The sequence below is a fragment of the Ostrea edulis genome, chromosome 5 (assembly GCF_947568905.1).
Source record: "Ostrea edulis chromosome 5, xbOstEdul1.1, whole genome shotgun sequence".
Taxonomy (NCBI): Eukaryota; Metazoa; Mollusca; class Bivalvia; order Ostreida; family Ostreidae; genus Ostrea; species Ostrea edulis.
In genome coordinates, this window is record NC_079168.1 from 46,605,377 (window position 1) to 46,619,593 (window position 14,217).

At 34.7% G+C, this 14,217-nt stretch overlaps 1 protein-coding gene across 2 annotated transcripts in view; it reads right to left on the reverse strand.

The window, feature by feature from the left end:
- The window catches only part of LOC125649755 (sprouty-related, EVH1 domain-containing protein 2-like), a 45,033-nt gene extending 33,372 nt beyond the window's left edge, over positions 1-11,661 (reverse strand). For both annotated transcript variants that reach the window (XM_056164606.1, XM_048877490.2), the window contains exon 1: positions 11,183-11,661. In XM_056164606.1, coding sequence (XP_056020581.1) covers positions 11,183-11,205 — 23 coding nt within the window. In that variant the 5' untranslated portion in view covers positions 11,206-11,661. The remainder of the gene's footprint in view (positions 1-11,182) is intronic.
- Positions 11,662-14,217: the final 2,556 nt, after the last annotated feature.

Below are 14,217 nucleotides of genomic sequence, written 5' to 3' on the forward strand. Positions count from 1 at the left end.
ATTCATGCATGATAACAATTATGTTCTTACACAGCTAATATGAAATTGAATATTACATATTTTCAAATAAACAATTACCTATAGCATGTAAAAAAAAATATTTTAAAAATGCTATAAGATGAGGATCTTGCCCAATTTATGAATACTCAACAAGAGGCCCACAGGCCTTATTGGTCACCTGAGTATTAGTTCAAAGTATTACTAGTCCCATGGGCTACAAAATCTAGAAAAAATTTCCTGTTTTGAATATCTAAGCTAAACTCTAACATTCAGCAAAAGTACACATATAAAACAAGATGAGTGCCTATACTGATGAAAGTCTTTGTAACATGTATAAATGTAGTAACCTGAACGCAAAATGACTAATTCCGATCTGTAGTCAAATCCCTGGGGGTGCAAAATGCACATTTTTGGTACATCCTTTTCAGCTTTACTTAAATATTCATTTAGTTTTTATACCACATTGGCAAACTTCATAAAATGATAAACAATAATCACACTAACAATTTTGGCTACACTCTGAAACCAACTCTTACCTAATAGCTTCAATTTAGTACCAATAGCATTAAAGAAAATATTATCTAACATATATACTATATATACCAAGTTTGGCCCCGCCCTGGAGTCAGAACCGCTACCTCCGGGATAATAAAATTTACGATTCCTGCTCTACATCATTATGCATTCATGAAATCAAAGCGCCATGTCACTATTGGAAATATGTTTTGTTTTTCGTTCCCTAGAGAATTTTCCACTCCTGCGGTGACACAGTCCAGTGATTATCACTTCTAAATGCTGAGTGTTTGGTGAAGGAGCAAACACTACTTATCTTTACATCTTAGGTTTGATGAGAGCATGGCACGAGCGTGAGCTCAGCAGGGCTCGAACTCTGGACCTCCTGATTACGAAACGAACGCTCTACCACAGTGCTGTGATACCACGACCGGTCTACAAACTACATAAAGAGTGTTGACCTCAACTTGTCACAAAACTCATCAAAGCGGAAAGATTTCAATGAAAGCAAGAAAAAGTGTGACCGGGTTTCTGAAAAGGAAGAACAGTCAAGAAGTTTTCAGGGTAGATGGCTAAAGGTCGGAAATGACTGTGGTATGACCAGGAGACACAGATGTTTTGATCTTTGAGTGAACAGTTTACCAATTAAAACAATAAATGTCTTGCATTGTTTTTATTTACCTCAAGTTTCAGTTTAAGTGGCGGACTGATTAATTTCTCTGCGGACTGATAGAAAATGTCCATCAGTCCGGCTTGACTGGCTGACTGAAAAGTTAGTTTCGAGTCTTGAGCATAGATTATAAAACTTCAAATTCTTCTTGTACAATTTCCAAAATGACACATGTGCAATAAATGTGAAATGCACTAAGTTAAGTACTGATGAAAACAATGTTCTTATGTCCTTGTAAAAATTAACAGTTAGATTTCCATGGAATGTAACTTATGTAAGAATACCAAAAAACAGGTACTCATCCCCCCCCCCTTTCTATCTTAAAGCAAACACTCCATGAAATTCCAATCACAAAAACCTTCACAATACAGCATATGGACACCAATATTTACATCCTCGCTGATATTGTTCAGTCATGAATATGTGATGACCTTTCAAATATCCGAGACAGATTTTTTCATGCCCCCCCCCCCTTTCCCTTTCAAAGAGGGGCATATTGCTTTGCACCTGTCGGTCAGTCAGTAGACCACATGTTGTCCGCTCAATATCTTGAGAAACATTCACTTGATCGTAATGATATTTCATATGTGGGTTGGTTATGAGTAGAAGAGGACCCCCTATTGTTTTTCAGGTCAAAGGTCAAGGGTCAATCTACTATGGACATAGGAAGACACTGTCCAATCAACATCTTGAGAACCTTTTGCTTGACAGACATCAAACTTGGTACACTGGTACATCCCAAGGAGTAGATGACCCCTATAGATTTTGAGGTCACATGGTCAAACTGGACATAGGAATATACTAACCATTCAATGTATAGAGAACCCTTTACTTGACAGACATCAAACTTGGTACACTGGTACATCTTTAAGAGATAACCCCTCTTGATTTTAAGGTCACATGGTCAAAGGTCAATCTGGACATTGGAATATACTGTCCGTTTAATACTTTGAGTACCCTTTGCTTGACAGACATCAAACTTGGTACACTGGTACATCTTCAGGAGAAGATGAGCCCTATTGATTCTGAGGTCACATGGTCAAAGGTCAAGGGTTGATATGGACATAGAAATATACTGTCCGCTCAATATCTTGAGAACCCTTTGCTTGACAGACATTAAACTTGGTAGACTGGTACATCTTAAGAAGAAGATGAGCCCTATTGATTTTGAGGTCACATGGTCAAAGGTCACACTGGATATAGGAATATATTGTCCACTCAATATCTTCAGAACCCTTTGCTTGACAGACATCACTTGGTACACTGATATCTTCAAGAGAAGATGACCCCTCTTGATTTTGAGGTCACATGGTCAATCAACTCCTGACATAGGAAGATATTGTCTGCTCAATATTTGGAATTGGTGATACTATCAATTAAATTATGCATGTGTATAATCCTTTTTAATTTTGCACCATGGGACATATATGTTTTACAAACATCTCTTGTTTATAAACAAATTTGAAGCTATGTAGCTGGCCTAAATTCTTTTTTTATCTGATAATTCATAAATTTTATACAGTCTTCATAACTCAAAGTCTGATAAAGATGATCGAAATAAGTTTTGTATATATGTGAATTATTTGGAACCAGCTTTTTTTTTCATATCAGATACAAAATGCACTGCAGATTTTGCACATTATGAATACTGGAATTTGCCCCTCTATTCTAGTGACCTTGACCTTTTATAGTCAAACTTGGTAAAAACTCTTAGTGGCTTAAATCTCATACATAAACAAGGGAAAACCAATAAGGCCAAAAAAATGTGTGCTTACAGTAACCTACTGGGGAAAAAATAGAGTCGGTAGGTCAGAACTTTTTTGTTGTTGCTATATTTGTGTACTTGTTGTATCTGGACAGTTTTAAACAACCTCATCAACTGCTAGGGATGGTGTTATCTCATGCTATTTCCCCACAACTTTACATTCATTGTTCTTTAGTTGGTAGGTTAATTACGCTTAATGTCTCACCCGAGAAATTTTCATTCATATAGAGACATCAACAATGCCAGTGAGGGGCTACAAAAAGGTCTATGCTCAGTGCTTACTACCTTTAAGCAGGGACGGATCTTTATTGTACCATACCTGCTGTGACACGGGGCCTTGGTTTTTTCAGTCTCATCCAAAGGACCGCCCTATTTAGTCACCTCTTACGACAAGCAAGGGGTACTGAGGACCTATTCTAGCCTAGATCCCCAAAGGTTCTATAGACTGAAGTCATGATATTGGTTAAATATATTTATAAATGCCATGGAATTTTGAAATCGTGCAATAATTCTTAAAATTCTACCCTTTCAGCTGGACAGATTCTTTAAAGATCAGAGATAAAACATTCACCGTTTTCACTAAACCCCCAATGGCGGAAGTCGCCATTCTTATATGACGTGGAATAATAGCAGGTTTGGTTCCAGAAGGAGACAAAATTCCAGGAAAATAACATATTTTCCGGGGAAAAAAATTTGTGTCAAGGCGAAAATACAGGGTCAGTCGAGTGACCGTAAACACATATTTTTTAGGCCTAAACACAATGTTTGAACATAGGAGACAAACAGACAAGATAACATATCCCCATCCCAAGTTTGGGATGGATTGTTTGTATCTTGTTTAATGTCTCTCTTGAGATTTTTCACTCATATGAAGACGTCACCAAGACCGATGATGGGCTTCAAATTTAGGCCTTTGCTCGGCACTTACAACCATTGAGCAGTGAGGGTTTTTAAACGTGTCACACCTACTGTGACATGGGGCATTCGTTTTTAAGGTCATCTCTGAGGACCCATGACATTCACACCTGATGCCAAGCGTTTGGCGATGGAACTGCCACTACCTGTTTTAATGACTTAGGTCTGTCGCAGCCAGGATTCGAACCCCAGTCTTTCACATGCAGGGCGAACTCTCTAACCTCTAGACCACCACAGCGGTCCCAAATTTGGGAATGATTAGGTAATCAAATTAAGAGTACAGTGTGTTAACTGTGTTTGATGGTAAATAAGAATTACCATTACCAATACTTTCATGATAGTTTATTGTAAGATGGGACTGTTAAGTTATTATAATGAAATGACCACAATTTGCAGTGATATATATACCATGCTTAAAACATTCTGATGGAATAAATTACAAACTCGTTTAGATATGTGAAAAGCACACATTTTCCAATAAATAACATTTAAGAAGAATAATGCTTGGTTTTTCCTCAATGTTGTCACACAATACCATTCAGAACAAATATCTGTTTAAAGGAACCTCAAAAACAAATAAGTCAAATAATAGTATCAGCCTTAAGGAAAAAAGCTTATACAAAGTAATATTCTAAGTGTATATCTCAATAATCTCATGAATGTTCTCAAATGATTCCAAAAGAATTCTTATTCATCATGTGCATCAGATAAAATGTTAAAAATGTGTCAAATATGATCTCAATCAAATCCCGTGGGGATCTGGGTTAGAATACGTCCTCAGTACTCCCATGCTTGTCCTCCGAGGCGACTAAATGGGGATGAGACCGCAAAAACCGAGGTCCCGTGTCACAGCAGGTGTCTGTGGCACAATAAAGATCCCTCCCTGCTCAAAGGCCATAAGCGCCGAGCATAGGCCTAAATTTTGCAGCCCTTCTGACACTGGCAGTGGTGACCTCTCCATATGAGTGAAATATTCTCAAGAAGGACATAAAACAATATACAATCAAATCTAAGTGTATTTCTCAACAATCTCAAGAAAATTCTAAAATAATTCAGAAAAAATTCTATTTCATGTAATAAAATCAAATGATCTCAATATATATAATATCTCACATTCTAAACAAATGTGAATTGAATTAATCCCACTTAGATTCAAAAGTAATACATCTTGAATTTTTTTAAATTGCTTTTACTTTCAATCTTCAATAAGGGCGAAACGATGCATCGCAATGCAGTGGTCTTGATTCGATGTTCTATTCATTCCGGGTCTGTTTCGGTTCGATACAGTTCTAGAATCATTGCACGCATTATTTTTGATAACATGGTTTTTGACTGGCCATTGGAATTGAAAATTGCCCAATCAACGTACGAGTAAACTTTGCTGTATCAAAATGGACACAGTCCAGTTGAAAAATGTACCCCCAACGTATAAATCCTGGGTATGACAATATTTCAGCTTTAGGACAAGTGATTAGAGTATTGCTTTATGTTAAACGTTTTTACATATGTAGAATTTATTTGCAAAGAGCGATAAATACCATGAAACATGAAAAATCTTAGCATTATAAAGAATTTGGTAAATGCTATTGTATTGAATCGAAAATCATCGAATCAAGTATCGAAAATCGAATCAAGAAGGTACTGTATCGTTTCACTCCTAATCTTCAAGTATTACACATTCTTAAAACATGTAAAAGTCTTGAAAAAATTTCTTAATTAGGCCTCAATTTTTATTGTATTAGTGTAATAACAATTATATATGAAATATATAATTTTATAATTATTGTATTATTTAATGTATCAGATGTCCAATCCAGGGGCCCATGGTCCTCTAGGTGAGGATTGAGAAAGGGGTTTCGCATCCACTGTACATTATGAATATCAATATATATGCAATATAATATTATGTAACAATAATTACTTTATATGACCTAGAAACCCACAACTTGAGATAGCCTGGCATTAGTACATAATGCAGGATAAACAATGAACTCTTGTGAGTAGAATGAAAATATCTTGAGCTACAAGAGTTGACAGTACATGTATTATCACATTCAATACTTTTTCCTATAGTAAATTATATATGTACTATATGAAAGGTGAAGATAACGAACAGTGATCAATCTCATAACTCTTATAAGGAATACAAAATAGAGATTTAGGCAAACATGGACCCCTGGCTATACCAGAGGTGGGATCAGGTGCCTAGGAGGAGTAAGCATCCTCTGTTGACAGGATGGTCACACTCGCCGTGAGCCCTATATCTCGATCAGTCAAAACATTATTTACAATATTTTTTTTTTTTCAGTTTTAACAACATTTATTCAGGTATATAGTCAGGCTTTTACAAAACCCTTACAACCCAACCTGACCAGGGGGTACAGGGTTTTAAGAATTCCAACTCTTTCGCTCACACATTCAAACGGACAGACATTCATACTAAACAAAGGTTATCAGTAAAGAAAGTAGAAAAAATTGACAATGTACTCTGGCTGAGTTCATAAATATCATACAATAATAATAATTAATACATGTGTATGATTTTATTATCACTGCATGTACTATAAATGTGTCCAATCCAGAGGGCCCCTAGCACCCTATGTGAGGATCAAAAGGGGGTCTCCGTGGAGACTTTACTCTGACTAGTTAACCTGTTACTTGATAATTAAGACAAGTGCAAAACTAAAAAAAAATTATTAAAAATTAGCCCTAGATAAGACCTATAAAATTTTCAATGTTTTGCAAATGATTCCAAATCAATGTTGTAATTATTATTAATTTTTAAATATAAATGCTCGATTCTTTGTTCAATTCATTGCCTCCATCTTCGGTTCAATACATTTTTTTTTAAATCGGATGTGGTGATCAATGAGTGGCCACATAATAAGAATAAAGACCTAATTTTTTTAAGAACTAATACCAGCACCAAAATTCAAAATCTTCTGACAGTACATATCATGTCTGATAAGCCATCTAACAAAAGATCCGGTATCCAAACAGGGAGATAGTTGGATTATCTGGCAGTGGTGTAAAAGGAAGCTTAAAGTTCATACAATTGAAACAAAGTTCCAAGATATAACAGAAGTCGAAACAGGCACAGAAATTACTGTAGAACGATATTTCCCGTTTCAATCTTCGTCATTATTAGTGATTGGTTTATCATTTACAAAGTGTAACACAAATCTGGGTATCAGAAATACTGAACTAACGTGATAACGGTGATTATCGCTAAGAAAAACAGTCGAAATTCGTAAAATGTAAGTGTTGCAGTATCAAATAAAGTAATAGATATGCAGATACAAATGTATAAAAAAATATCCCTAACTTCGAACTAAAACTTTTACTGCTTAAGGTGTGTTTCTTTACCCGTCAAATAGAGCATGCAACATAAAAAATTACGCAATATTGCCAATACTGGTGTCAAATTCATTAACTTCGATTTCTTGAACTCTCGGAGTACAGGATATCTCGAAGTTTTTCTTCAATCCTAACAAGTTTGAACTATCGAGTTTAGCTGTGTTTGTTTGTTTTGGTTGTTTTTTTCTTCTTCAATAAAATGTATCATATTGAAAATATTGAATCATGGCACAAGTATTGCAATAAGTATCGTGAAGGAGGTGTATCACTTCAGCCCTTCAGTACATGTCCCACAATTAATACATGTCAGAGTAATCAGTATGCTCAAACCATGTACCAAATTATCACGCCTCAGACAAAATTGTTGAAATCTAATTGGTCAGATCTTGGTCACATGACACTGTGAAAAAAAAAGTATCATGTGAGAAAAATCTGTATTAAGCGAGTGATTTATTGTCGGGTTCGACTTGCAGCTGTGAATGAATCTTTTATATAGACATTTGACTAAGTTGTATGATTTAGACCCCCCACATATACAGTTAGAGGTCTTCGATGTGATAAATTCGTTACACAGTTAATTAGTGACCTGATCACTAACTGTGTAACTAATAGTACTAGGGTAGTTTCCCTGTTTATTATGCATTAAATTTTAATTAAAATTGCCAATAAGTAGCTTTCATTCACATCTGTATCATGATAATATTTTGACATGTGATACATATTTTATCGATTTTTTTCCTTAAATAACTGGTACCGATAAACAGTACCATTCCCAAAGCCAAAAACCGTTGATTTTTCCCAATTTTGAGACTAAACATTCCCAATTCACTTGCCGAAAAATAAACCACTGACATCGTAATTTACTTAGTCTGAAACGTTGTACGAGTTAACTAAAATTTTCACTTCCGGTATTAAATCGAAAGTACAGATCATAGCAGTGTGCGTTTTGTAGAGCTATGACAATTCTAAAACGAACCTTTGATGATTCCTTATGTCTCACAACAGCAAATATTACCGTAAAAAAAGTTTTGTAAAGTGATGAATACTTCTTGTTTGGTTCTTTCTTTTCTTTTGTTTTGGTTGAAATCGTTGGTAGAAAATTCCCAATTTATTTAATTTTGAAACTATTTTTCCCAATTGAATGGGTACCGGTACCAGTACCAATGGGTAGAAAAAAATCCCTGGTGCAGTAGGTAAAACATGTCTTGCAGGTCAAAGAAAAAGCCAAGAAAAGTAAACTGCAAATGAAAAGCCTCCCTTGTTTACTACATTATGCAAATTGTAATTTATTGGTTGAAATCAACACAGAGAAAGTTTGCCTGTTGACAATCAGTATATGCGAAAGTTTTTGGACCACACAGGACATTCGGTCCAGTGTAATCAATGAACACACCGGACCGAACCAAATTTTGTCAGACCGAAAAACCTAATGTAAAAAAGTGAAACACGTGAAAATGCAAAACCAAGGGAATCTTATTTATTATACTAGTAATACTATACCAGGAATCCTTCCCGTATAATACTTTAGACAGTCCATGCGGTTTTAATCAATTTATTTACGTATTTGGATGCGTGCTATTTTTTTTTTACTTATAACAAACTCCGCATCAAGATAGTAAAGCTCAAAACCGGACATTGAGACATCGGATATTCCGGTCCGGTGTAAAAAAAATATGATGCATCGGACCTGAGGCACTGCACATCGGTCAGGTCCGACGGTCCGGTGTCTTTCGCATAGACTGGACAATAGAAGTTGGCAAGATATACCACTTATTTTACTTGCCCCATTTTTAATATGGTTAAAAAAACAGAGACAATGATTCATGAATTATAAACAATGATATATAATAATGTTTTATTTTCTTACATCATTATTATCACCAGCTTTCTTTTCATTGTTTTTCTCAATAATACTGGTAAGTGCAATTTGTAATTTTTCTCAAAAATATAGATAAGGACAATTCATTGTTTTTCTCATTATAATAAAAATACTACTGGTAAGGGCAATTAAATGAGGGTTTTTTTTCCTCACCAAAGATACTGGTAAGGAAAAGTGTGCATTCTTTACCAACATTGGTTGCTGCATGGACATGGGGAAGGGCTAGTCCTAACTCCCTAGAGTGCTATTTTTGGCAAAACTTACAAGTAATCGAATTCGGCTCTTTGATCCATTCCAAATTTCTAATTGGGTTCTCAAACTAGGCCTGTAAACTGATATGTGAATTAAATAAGAAGCCCTCTGTATTGTAGTTGTTAATAAAACCATTTGATTTTTTAGTGTGAAATAGACGAACACACCAATCTATACTCAGATTTACTTGCAGACAAGTATTGCTTGCCTGCCCAATAAAACTGGTTACCCAGAGCTTCCATCTTCAAAATATCAAAAGTATTTGCGAACACATAACCTCTTACAAACCTCATGACATATACTAGCATGTGACGATGCCAGATATTGGGCAATGGTATTTCAAGTCTACCCTGCAAATTTGATCTACAGGAAATGCCATTGTTCCAATCAAATTACAATGTTTTCTCAGTAAGATTGCTGACTATTGACTAATGAGTGAAGAGAAACAAATTCAACCAGAATTTGTAATGATATATGTGATAAAGATATCTGAATTTCATAATTTGCATCTCTTTTTATTCAATTCACACAATATAACACTTACATTAATTGTAACAAATTATGTTAACTTCAAAATGCACCAGCATATATATATATATATATATATATATATATATATATATATATACACACACACACAAGTAGAATAGGCATTTGCTTTAATACTTCTGATATTTTATCATGCCTTCTCTAACAATGAGTCACGAATAACCTTAGACTTTATAAAACACAGTTATTCAGATACTGTTTGGAGTAATAATTTTGGTAATCATATTTTTTTCATTAAATTGATGCCTTTTCTTGCAGGGTTGTGTTATGCAGGTCAATAAATTTAAACATCATATATATATATTTTTCCACCATGAATCTTCTATATCACAAGGCAATAAAGGTATTTTTCACACCAAACAACTTTTCACCACAAAATGATAAATTTCCTTAAAATATCCATCCTTTCAAATTCACATGCGCCCTTGCCTGCAGTATTCGATGAAGAATATTATTTCTGTGTTAATTATTCATAATGCAAGATCACTTTGACAACTTCATGTTATTTGGTTGGATCAGTGTAACAAAAAGATTTTCTCTACTGAAATGACTGTGCAGATTATGAAAATTACATTTCACCAGCCAGTTCTGTACAACCAATCCTTTTCTAGTGTCAAGGTCATTTCAATAGCTGGCGTCTAATCTTGCGATTAAGTTAAAGACCAGAAATCTGTTAAATTCATACAAATTGAAATATTGAAGAAGAAAGAACAACCTAAATTCTTATTTAAAACGGCACTGTAGACTGGATGTAAGGCAAATATATAATACTGTCCGTGAAAAGATGTTTCAACAAAATGAACATGTATGTGTAGCTGTAGCACACAAAAATGGCAGTGTCATAATTGAGAAATTCTAGTAGTAGCCCTGGAGTAAATCAGCCTTTGAACATGCATGCAACAATCAACACAGCACGCTGTAGGGTGAATGTAACCGAATCACTCTCTAAACCACAATGAACGACGCGAAATACTAAACAGGACGTGACGTTTTACACCATTCATACCTATTTATGAATGAAGCCAGTAGCATTAACTGGTTGACCTGACCTAGTATTTATCACAATGCCATGATTACTTGTTTATTAAATGACCATTCTGGTCACAAACACCAATATAATACAAGTTGACAAAAATGGTTTTGATGAATTGGTCCAAAATCACTCGGTATCATCAGTAACCCAGACTCCATCTTCCATGGTCATATATAACCCTTTACTGAACTAATTATGCCTACAAATGAAATATTTAACTCTTAAAGTAAGGGTGACGGCGCTACTTACTTTTGGACCGACACCTCCGTCATGTTAAAATGTCCATTTTAATATATCTCCTCTACATTTTCCTGAATTAACTCTTGATTATCAGACAGGAAATGCACATCACTCAATTACTCCTCTACGACTGCGCCCAAGAAAATAGTATCCGATATAAAATTTGTGAGCCTTCTTAATCTATCCGGAAGTTAATTTGAAATCTTCGTCAAACCATTAAGAATTAATATTTGACATCTTGTACCGAGGAATATTGATGAAAATCCTTATATCATTATTTTCCGCAATGCTGCAGCTGAAATGCAAAATGGCGACTCGGCGAAGGAAAGATATTTGAAGGTCCGTGGAACTACTTTACGGCACACAAGATATTTCACATGATGAAAACTACATATTGACACGTTACATTTTACAATTCATCGCACCATTTTAGGCTAAAATGTGGTGAGAATAAATTTTTAAATCATTTTTTTGCGAGTCTGCTTGAAGTTGCAAAAATTACATTGATATTTCTTATGTAAATTATGTGAAGGACCGTCTGGCCAATGAAATTGAAGCTGTCAATCATTTTAATATTTATGAATCAAATTCTGATTTCTCCTATGTGGGAAGTGTTGATGACGTCACACTCTGTGCGTGTATATAGACACGCCCACTTAAAAAAAAAAAAAAGAGTGGTTTCCAATGGCCTTAGAGTGCACTTCAGATAAATGTCTTTGGTGTATAACATGGAGCCATGAGGATATTTGTAAAAATCGACATCGCCGATTCTGCAGAAATCCCCATTATGCTTCAATTGTTTATGTACAACTGTATTAATTATCCTCCATAATTTAAACAAATATATATATTGTAAAATAATAAGGATGATCAATGTTTAAAGGTTAGGAGACGGTATGAAATATTATATGCACCGAATATTTTTCTCTCTTCTTTTCCATACAGAGCAAACCTCTTTGTGACGTAAGCATGAGTCCCTATTAATCGACTCGGTGGGATATTTGGACTGCTCAGGCGTCATTCCAAATAAATCTCAACCGAAAATAGAGTTCAGGACTATATATGTTTATATTTTAATTAAGGAATTGTTATTGACAAAGGATTGGTGAATGTAAAACCCGGGGGGGGGGGGGGGGGGGGGGGGGGAGGGGGAGGTCCGAACTGGTGGGTTGTTTTTTTTTCTTTTTAAATCTCCTTTTTTTTCGACTTTTTGACAACCGTCATATTCTGTTATTTTACATGAAAAGTAAGTTAAATTGGTGAATCCCCCTCTTTTTCTTTTATAGTAGCCTAAGAATGTAAGCTTGGATTGAACCTATAAAACCAGATCATCAGAATAGTGGAGCGGATCAAGGATCTGGTTTTAATATTGGAGCGCATTAAGGATCTGGTTTTAATCAGAATTATATTAGCGACATCAGAATATTGGAGCGGATCAAGTATCTGGCTTTAATCAGAATTATATTAGCGACATCAGAATATTGGAGTGGATCAAGGATCTGGTTTTAATCAATCTGCTGTTGCTTATTGAATTTTTTTTTTTTTTTTTTTTTTTTTTTTTTTTTTTACATGAATATTTTGAATTGCGCACCACAAGTACATGCTATAATTACATTTATGTAATATGCAATACTAAATTGTATACATACAATCTATTATCACAGGTACATGTCAAATATATATACTTGTATTTACATATATGTAAATGGACTGTTATAATTTAGTTTATTATCATTATAAATCTCATATTGTGTAACGTGATTGTATGCCAACATGCTTGGTGAATCAATAAATAAATTGTAAATTGTAATTGTATTAGCGACAGCAGAGATTGGAGCGGATCAAAAATCTAGTTTTAATCAGATTGAGCCTATATAGTGATGGACGAACTTAGATATATGTCTCTGCTAATGCAAATTGTATTAGCAACAGCAAAATATTGGAGCGGATCAAAGATCTTGTTTTAATCAGGTTGAACCTATATAGTAAATGACGAACTCCACCCCCAACCCCTCCACAACTAAGGATGATTTTGAAGAAAAGAATATCTTTTTGGTATTTCGTTTGTCACGAATTTTAGACAACATTGTGAAGTAATCAACTTCTCCGACCCCCCCCCCCCCTTCCCTTTGAAAAACAGTGCGACATCAGAATATTGGAGCGGATCAAGGATCTGGCTTTAATCAGAATTATATTAGCGGTATCAGAATATTGGAGTGGATCAAGGATCTGGTTTTAATCAATCTGCTGTTGCTTACTGAATTTTTTTTTTTTTTTTTTTTTTTTTTTTTACATGAATGTTTTGAATTGCGCACCACAAGTACATTGCTATAATTACATTTATGTAATATGCAATACTAAATTGTATACATACAATCTATTATCACAGGTACATGTCAAATATATATACTTGTATTTACATATATGTAAATGGACTGTTATAATTTAGTTTATTATCATTATAAATCTCATATTGTGTAACGTGATTGTATGCCAACATGCTTGGTGAATCAATAAATAAATTGTAAATTGTAATTGTATTAGCGACAGCAGAGATTGGAGCGGATCAAAAATCTAGTTTTAATCAGATTGAGCCTATATAGTGATGGACGAACTTAGATATATGTCTCTGCTAATGCAAATTGTATTAGCAACAGCAAAATATTGGAGCGGATCAAAGATCTTGTTTTAATCAGGTTGAACCTATATAGTAAATGACGAACTCCACCCCCAACCCCTCCACAACTAAGGATGATTTTGAAGAAAAGAATATCTTTTTGGTATTTCGTTTGTCACGAATTTTAGACAACATTGTGAAGTAATCAACTTCTCCGACCTCCCCCCCCCCCCCCTTCCCTTTGAAAAACAGTGCGACATCAGAATATTGGAGCGGATCAAGGATCTGGCTTTAATCAGAATTATATTAGCGGTATCAGAATATTGGAGTGGATCAAGGATCTGGTTTTAATCAATCTGCTGTTGCTTACTGAATTTTTTTTTTTTTTTTTTTTTTTTTTTTTACATGAATGTTTTGAATTGCGCAC